General features: G+C 45.8%; 1 protein-coding gene across 1 annotated transcript in view; it reads right to left on the minus strand.

The window, feature by feature from the left end:
* Positions 1 to 4,044, minus strand: part of PDIA5 (protein disulfide isomerase family A member 5) — a 102,256-nt gene extending 98,212 nt beyond the window's left edge. The window contains exon 1 of the mRNA XM_054209011.1: positions 3,921 to 4,044. Within this exon, the coding sequence (XP_054064986.1) occupies positions 3,921 to 3,989 (69 nt within the window). The 5' untranslated portion in view covers positions 3,990 to 4,044. The remainder of the gene's footprint in view (positions 1 to 3,920) is intronic.
* Positions 4,045 to 9,410: the final 5,366 nt, after the last annotated feature.

Below are 9,410 nucleotides of genomic sequence, written 5' to 3' on the forward strand. Positions count from 1 at the left end.
CTACCTTTGTTATCTGTGTTCTGCAAGCACAAAAAATCACAGTGCCCCGCACCAACGCTACCAACTACTCTCAGCTAGCAAGTGCCAAAACTTAAGACCTGCTTTGCTATCACAATTTTTTGCCATTCACAAGCTTGAAATAGTGGCAGGGTAAAGGTAAAACATAACTAACTTCCAAAATAAACCCTGTCCACCTCAAGAAATTTAAGGCAATGCTGGTGATTAAGGTGATTCTGGTTCCAATTGCATTGAGTTTTTTCATTCATGGGCCTCCAAACACAACTCTGAAGACAGGTAAGTCTCATGACCTCTATTTTACCGAAATGAAGGAACTCAAGGAACTGCATCACCAAGAAGTAAAAGAAATGGTCAACAACAGAACAAACACCTCTTACATCACCAATTGCTCACAACATTGTGAACACACCACTGGGCAAAAACACCACTTGTGATGACCACACCACACTTATGGCAACAACCCTGGTCCTCTGAAGTAAACAGGAGCTCTGGCACCAAAGCCAAAGTATTCAAAACATCACTCCATAAGGTACAGAGTTGAGTAATAAAACCAGTCCTGAAAGCCAAGGTTTGATTTGGGAAGGGCATGTGAGGACACGGAATGCAGCCCATGTCACAAGTTTTACAAATCCATGCTTTGAAGAGGGAACAGAGATGAAGTAGGAATTGGGCAGGGGAGACAGCAAGTAGAGGATTTGCCTCTGCAATACCCTCCCTCTGACTGCAGCAAAACACTTCCCAAAGCAGCTCCCGTAGTACAAACATTAACTGGAAGGGAAGAGGCACTCCTGAATTCAAACCCAAATGCCACCTCGAGAAACAGCATCCGAGCGCTGCAGAGGAGAAGCAGTGCTCACACCCTGCCTGCAAACTCACCAGAGGCAAACTGCTGCCACGCTGCAGGGCTACCTGCAACACAAAGAGTGAGCCACATCCAAGTCCTCCCCGCAGACCTGGATTCACAAGCCCATGTCAGTGCTCACCAGTGCACTTCCATGATGTTACTGGGACTTGAGGAGCTGGAAGCCTGAAATGTTCCTTTGAAGCCTTTCTTTGAAGGCACCGGGTTTGAATGGCATCAGGTCAAGACGCCTGCTTCCCAACGCGTTCAGACTCTCTTGACTCAGTTTCTCTGTCATTAAGCCAACACTCAGAAGACAAACTGATCTTTGCCACGTTTGCCTGAGATAACATTCACCAGTGTTTGCAAAGCAAACGGATCCCAGATGCGTAATCCTGGTAGAAGCAGAGGCTGGCCTCTGCTAGGCAAAGGACAGTACCCGATACACCAGAGGAAATGCAAATCCACCTTGGTGTGAAACTCCTTCCCAATGCCTTTAATAGTCAATTCAGTCATTCGAGTGTGAAATATAGTCAACCACTTGACATACCAAATAGGGAATTATCTCTAAAGTTAAACCACAACTTCCCCATGACTCTACGACTCATTCAAGAAATAAAACTTTACAGCAGGCGGAGATCATTGCAGTATCTTCCTCACGTGTGCGTCACATATTCACAGTGATGCAGAAGATAACAACATCTTCCATTAGAAGACAGTGAAGTGTTTTCTTCATCCAGTTTTGTAGTTTTCCTTTTACGAATGCAGGAAGTCTTACAGAGATAAGGATTTCAATTCTCGGAAGCCATCTCCAATTTTGGGTCCTACTTTAAAAATTAGTCCTATTTTTCAGGAGTGCTATTACACACACGACTCTAGCTGCTGTCCCAGGGGCATTACAAGCACTCAGCACTTCCAGGGGAAAAAAAATTTAAAAAAAATCACGTTTGGGAACATAAAAAAGGATGGTCTGGAAGGAAAGACAATGTTCTCATTAACCTCTGTCCTATTAAACAGCTGGCATTACCTTTGCTTTAACTTTACACGCTGAGAACCTGCCGATTTAACAGCCTCACTGACTTTGCAAACATTGATTCAAGAAAAATTTAAAAGCAGGTTTTGCAATGTCACAGCTGTAGGCTAGTTTTTTAATCCTGGCATACAGCGAGTTACATATTTCAAGATGAAAAATCGCACCTTCAAGTGCAAGATAATGCAAATTGGAAGAAATAATTTAAACTACTTGTACACAGCAAAGGGGAAAGAATTAGCTGAATCAACAGCTCCATGAAGACATCTGCTCAGCATGCAGCATCACAGAGCAAATAAAATGCTGGGGCAAATTAAGAAGGGGAAGAGAGAATAATGTGGATAAATTATAATGGCTTCATATAATTTCACTGACAACGGCAGGCCCACTCTGCTCATCTCAAAGACACCAGCTCTGCAATACAAAAGGTCCAAAGAAGGACAACTAGAATAGTTAGAAAAAAAGAGATTCACGTGAAGAAAGCCGGAAAAAAATATGATCTTTTCATCTACAAAAAGAAATCACAGCAAAATACTTACATTAACTTGAAATGAATGTTACGGTAAGATAAGATCTGACAGTCACAGTGGATATAGAAGGAGATACCACAAATAACTCCACGTGTTCAGTTATTTTAAATGAAGAGAAAATTCAGTCCACTTGTAACTCCACTTGGTCCTCAGCATATACTTAATCCGTGGAATACACTGCCGCAAGTATCATTAAGAGAAGTAGTGTGCATATTAAAGATGAGCCACATGGGAAAAAAAGCCACACTAAGACCTCTTCAACATTTTAGAAAGAGTTCAGCCTGACTTCAGTTTCACTTGAAATCAATAAATAAATTGCAGATAGCAGAGGTCTGTGCTTCTAGACCAAGCTTAGAATAAAACAAACACTGTGCACAATGCACAGCATTTCTTTTCCCTCCCCCTGAATGAGCTGACAGCCCTGCCCCTGCCCGGGGCAAAAGGCTACATCACACATGGCCGATGCTTTCTATCCCACAATGACAATTCTAATATTAGTACAGAACAAGCACAGGGCAATTAGCAATTCCACACTTGATTTGTATGAATTAGATGAGCACTCCTAGGTCATACATTTCCAAATACATTTCAGATGACGCGTGCGTAAAAAAATTAATGTAATTTTTCATTAATTATTAACCCTATTTGTCCAGGCAGAAGGAAGAACTGTAGTTCATGCCAATAAAGTAAATAAAGGAATGCTTTAAAGCATACCTTCGCCAGTCTTTTCAGCTATTTATGCTAAATTCTGTGGATAAGAAAAGAAAAATCAGACTTTAAAATATTTCTGTAAGTAGGAGCCTCCCTGAGGTAAAGAGTGCTTTATTTAGTGTAATTGCAATGAAACATACCCAGGTCCTCCGGAATGCACCGAGATGGAGAGCGCCACATCCGAGGGGCGCAGAGGCAGGGCCGGCACGGCTGCCCCACGGGAGGCACCGGCTGCCCCACGGGAGGCACCGGCTGCCCCACGGGAGGCACCGGCTGCCCCACGGGAGGCACCGGCTGCGCACAGGTGCACAAAGCCGACCGAGGCAGCTTGGCTTTGGCAGAGCCACCGCCGAGGGAAAGCCTGTGCCGCCGCGGCACCGATTGTCACACCAAACTTAGGAACGAACGAAGCGCCCGCCGCTCCGAGCCCCCGGGGCCGGTACCGGACGGGGGCTGCAGCCCGCAGCCGCTCGGGGAGACGCCGCGGCACGCCGGGGTGGGTTTTTGAGAGGAGGGAGGGAGGGAAGCAGGAAAGCAGCGCACGGGCTGGGCAAACACCCGGGACGAGAGCTGCCGGAGCCCAGCCACGCCGGGCTGTGCCGTGCCGAGCCCAGCCCGCCCGGGGCGGCGGGGGCAGCCGCCGCGCCCAGCCCGAGGGGCCCGTCCCACTCCCAACTTTCCCCCAACTCCGCCGGCCGCGCCGAGCGCCGCACCCCGGCCCGGGGAAAGGGGGGGCACCCCGCGCCCGCCCGCCCGCCTGCCGCCCCGGGGCGCGGCCGCCGCCACTCACCGCCAGGCCCAGCAGCAGCAGCCGCCCGCGGCGCCGCGCAGCCCCCGCGCCCTGCCCCGGCACAACCATCGCCGCCGCCGAGCCGGACCCGCCGCTGCGGGCTGCTGCCACGTCTGGCGGCGCAGGCGCGCCCCAGCCGCTACCGCCCGCCCGCCCAGCGGCATGACGGGGCTTGTAGTCCGCCCCGCGCCTCCGTCCCGAGGGTGTGTGCGGCTCCCACAGCGATCCGGCACTGCCAGCAATCACAATTAAAAAAGCAATCTCCGTCCAGTTTGTTTCAACAGAGGATAAAAAGGGAAAAGTTCCAGCTCTTCTTCTCTGATGTCCCACTGGCCTTCCCTCTAGAATTAGTTTTTTGTGCATTCACTTCTCTCCCAGTGTGTACCTCACTCTAGGGAGACTTCTGGCAAATAACCTCCTTCTTGATGCTTTTTTGTCAGAGTCTTTATAAGCTTCTACTGGTCTAGAGGGGTCTGCAGGACAAGTCTTGTGAGGACTGAGGGTCCTCACTGAGGGAGCTGGGGTTGTTCAGCCTGGAGAAAAGGAGGCTGAGGGGAGACCTTATCACTCTCTGCAACTGCCTGAAAGGAGCAAGGTGGGGTTGGTCTCTTCTGTCGAATAACAGGCGACAGGCTTCAAGTTGTGCCAGGGAGGCTCACATTGGATATTAGGAAAAATTTCTACACCAACAGGGTTATCAAGCATTGGAACAGGCGGCCCAGGGAAGTGGTAGAATTTCCATCCCTGGACCTATTTAAAAGATGTGTAGACGTGGTGCTGAGGGGCATGGTTTAGTGATGGTTTTGTCAGTGTTAGGTTGATGGTTGGACTCGATGATCTGAAAGGCCCCTTCCAACCTAGATGGTTCTGATTCTTAGATGTGGGGCAAAAGGTGAATAAGGGAACCAAAAAAAAAAGGAAAGGGGAGAGAGAGTTAACTGGAAGAGAAGCTTAGAAACTAGGCCCTGTTCTCCTTGTAAGTTGTTCCCACTTGTTATCATTAAATCCTAAAGGAGAACCCTGCTTTATCTTCACGTGTTGGCAATGATGCCAAAGTGCAAGCAAATAAATACACTGAGCCTGACCGTGATCAATTTGTGCAGCCTCCATTATAATCACGCTATTTGAATGATTGCTGCATCCAGACGAACAAATCGGTCTGTACCCTTGGTTAGGGACATGCAGTGAGCCAGCTCTGCCTCGCAAGGACATCCCAAATGTTCTGCCAGTAATCTTAAGGTCAAAGCGGGTCAGCCGCGTTATAATTGGCTTCCCACAAACAGAAGGGATCTTCACCTACCGCCCAGTGGCCGTGTGAAATTCTTCCTTGGCTCAGAAACATCAAAGGAAAATCAAAGGCATCTTTTTGAGTCTGATCCTTACAGCTGACTGTCGCCTGAGCATTACACTAAGAGGCTGGCTGCAAGGGAGCAATTTGTAGATCCATACAGCTGACTGATCACTTCGAGCGGTGATCATGAAAACTGAATGCCGTTGACATTAACAAGTCCCCTGGTGGAGATGTAATTTTGCAAAGCAGAAACACACGTAGAGAAAGTTATTACTATTAACATTTACACTTTTGTGGCATCTTTTGCGGCAGAAGCAGAGCACACTTTTCTCAGTCACAGCTGGGTAACCTTTAGCAAATCATTTCACAGTGCTATGCCTCGCTTCCCATTTGCAGGCGGCCTCAGTTAGCCTGCCTTAAAATGGGAAATTGGCACTCAAAAATGCCAGTGAATGTTCACATGAGGCACAGCCCAAGAGCCGTCAGAGGAGTTTGGGATAAGGAAGGACACATGGCTGGAGAGGGACTTAGAGAAGGGAGGAAAAGGTAGGAATCTTTTCACTCTACAGTGGAAGGACCCCAACAAAACATCCTTTGCGTCAAATATCTGTACCCCTAAAGTATATGTTATCTGCACTGCCACTTCTCACCCGCAGTGCCACTTCTCACCTGCAGTCCTTACTGACTGCCCTGAGATGGATGGATGGATGGACGGATGGACAGATGGATGGATGAAGGGCTGCACTGTACTAGTCACCACCAGCACTGGGGCCAGTTTCCCAATCTCTAATAATCAGCCTGCTAGCAAAAGGCTCCAGATCCCCAGTTGAAACACATTTGAAATAAGCTATCAAAACCTCCAGGAAAAGGTAACCTCTTCCAGATCCTGATCACCTTCAGATCCTCAGCCTAGAGCTGAAAGGCTTCTGCACACAACTACCCTGACTCATCCAGACCTCTAATCTCAGTCGGATATCCAGGTCCTCAAAGACTGTTTGAATCCTCCTGTGACTCTTTTGTGTAGAAAACTGTTATATCTTCTGACATATCACATCACAGTTACCAGTATCAGGCAATGCAAAAGTAACTTCAATGTGGTGGAATTTCTGTGCTGTGTCATCACCATATGGGATGTGCTGCCATTGTGGTAGGAAAGGATAAAATCCTGGGACGTGGTTGTTTTGTACATTTTTATCATGATGGCAAGAGGAAGGAAGAAAAGAAGGAAGAAAGAAAAAAAAAGAAGACAAGCTATTTCAAACTGTGCTTCTGAGAGGTTATATAAAAAACCCAGTTTGGGAAGCTGCAATTCTTATATACAGAACAATATAAAAAGGGTATCCATGTGGCAACTACAGCTTCTTTCTTTCAGTTCAGCTCAATAATTTGTATCGACATGACAGGCATTGCCAAAACTTAAGAGACAAGATCATTGAGCATCTGTCTCAGGTCAAAAAAATATATCAAGTATCAGCTCTAGACAAGGCTTTACACAGTGGCAACTACTTAATCAATCCAGTCGTGCATTACTAATGAAGTCATTACAGTTGTATCTGAGTGCACTGCTATCCAGCATCCTAAGTTTTACCCTGTATCTGTTTGGCATTAATATCATATGCTGCTTGCTTTTCTGTAAATGTAATATTTGTATATGGCACCACAAAACACTGTGAAAACATTCATTAATTCACCACTGAGAAGCAAGAAAGAATTACTGCCCTTGGATTATAGATCAGAAAACAGTAGCAGAGAGATTATATGATCTGCCCAAGGCTATAAAACCAGACAGTTTCAGATCATGTTCATTTCCAAAGTCTGCACTGGGTCTGCTAATCCTTACTTGTCTATCTATATTCAAACACCTCTTTTACCAAGAATAAAATACAAAACTGGACTGACAGTAAGTATGTCTGTAAGGAATTACACCTTCCGCATTTGCTATATGTTGCTGCTTTATTTGACAAGCTTTAGTCTTTGTTCTCTTTTTAACCTGAAAAAGTCTCTGGTGGCCTCTGACAAAAGGTAAAATGAGTCACCTTTGCCACAAAAAATGACAGCAGAGCAGACCAAAAAAGATACAAGCACTTTGCAAGCCATACTGAATCCAGGGGCAACATGGTCTACACTGGGACTACATAGCATTTGCCCAAAATGAAAACAGGATTTGCTCACTGCCTTAACTACATCAAGTTTTCCTCCTTCCTTCCAGCAACATCTCTTCCTTCTTTAGTTCAGCTTCAGCCAACTGGTTTTGATCTGCGGGCCTATCTCCTATAAGTTTTGTGACATCTGTGTCATGGCACTGATTGCATCAGCTGAAAAGAGACATACGAGCTGGTTGCCATCAACAGATTGATAGTATCGTAGCCCTCGGCTCCTCGTGACCTTTCCTACAGCTCTTCAGCACATGATGAAAAGGAGAAGAGACAGGACCAGCCCCTGTAGGACTTTACATGGGAGTGGCCTCAGAGAAGAGGCACAACTGTACATCGCTTTTCTCCAGCTGACATCTGTCAGAGGGGAGAGTCTGAAGGCGGCTTTCCACTCCTGCTGCCTCCTCAGCACCCGATAGCAGGGCTGCAGATGCAGCATATCCATACACATCAGCTAACAAGTTCCATGGAAGATCATGAGCACGCCAAAATAAGGGGTACAAAGGTTCAGCTGTTACATAAAGGATCGTTTCTTAGGTCAAACATTCCGGTTTCATACTTTTGCATGACCTTTTTTTAACACTATTTTGTTAATGATGGAAATACATCATGAGTCTCAAGGGACTGCTCTGTGCTATTCAGCTGTGACACATCTGCGCGTTTCACCTGGTTCACTCGCTGCAGTCAATGGGAATGGCACGGAGGCAAGTCAGGGTGGAGTTTAGTCCGAATCTTTTATCTCAATGCTCTGCAAGGATGCTGTATGCAATCATGTAACTCAGTGCCTCCATTTTCTGCATCATACCCCTTTACATTTCTAGTCTAGAAGGACTGTGAACTTTTTGTACAGACCTTGCACAGCACAAAGGAAAAAACCACACATGCTGTGTGCTTTCATGGAAATTTTACTTTTGTACTTTATTGTTGTTGTTTCCTTCATTCTAGAATAAAAGTACTTTTGGACCACAGGTAGACAGATGCTCTTTATATATGAGAGGGAAAAAACAGTAGGTACTGCAGGAGTCAGTTAAAAGTTGAGCATAGATATTTTCCAAATATTTCTTCCTAGAAATTTTCCGTTACAGTTTTTATTGCTTTCTTTAAGTCTGAGGTCTGCATGCCCCTTTACATTTAAGTGGCCCTACTGTTAAGAACACTGTCGTTTCTTTCACTGAATTTCCAAAGCTGGATATAATGCGTTCCTGAGTAACATAAAAACATTCTACAGTACAGGCACCTTGCTGGCAGGTAGTAGATAATTTATGTCTCTCAGTTACCTGCTGAGAGAACAGTTTAAACAAGATTAAAACAACCACTGGAGTCTAGCTGTTGTGCACTGGCTGCAGCACTACTGCATGTTACCAAAGTACTGCAGTCAAGACAGTTTTCCAGTGATTTGCAGAAGCTTTATAAAATATTTGCAGGTTGTTTTACCTTTACTGCATCATCAGAAAAGTGTTGAACAAGGAGCTTGTGAAGAGGGCTGAGATCGGAATCTGAATTCAATGCACAGCCCAACCACAGGTTTCCTGCATGAGGATTTACATGTCACATGATCTAGCGGGGGCTGATGTCTCCACCTGTAAATCAGAAATACGTGGATAAGTGGGGTTTAGCGAACACCCATTGGATTGTGATGGTGCCTACATACCCTAGTAACAGGAGCCCAAGTGGTTATTTTAGAACAATATAGGTCTCTATTCTGCTGGCAAAATGCTCGACTTTAATACGCAAGTTCACATACCGAGACTGATTCTGCCGTGCTGCTCAGGGGTAGCCTCGCGCTAACAGCTGACAACAGGGAAGTAGATGACTTCTCCTGCGAGTACAGTTGTTAGGCCTCTGGTCTGGGTACACAAAATATTAATCTATACAAAGGACTGAATATAAAGATAGGACTATAAATATACGACCAAAATACTGTTCAGTGTAAAACTGTTTGCATTACTGGCCTCCATCTTCAATGGAATTGTATCCATCCACAGTAGCTGAGCATCTGTCTCTGTATTATATCCAAAAATGTATTAGCATTCAACCGTCAGCATA

Source organism: Rissa tridactyla, chromosome 7 (assembly GCF_028500815.1).
Source record: "Rissa tridactyla isolate bRisTri1 chromosome 7, bRisTri1.patW.cur.20221130, whole genome shotgun sequence".
Lineage (NCBI taxonomy): Eukaryota > Metazoa > Chordata > Aves > Charadriiformes > Laridae > Rissa > Rissa tridactyla.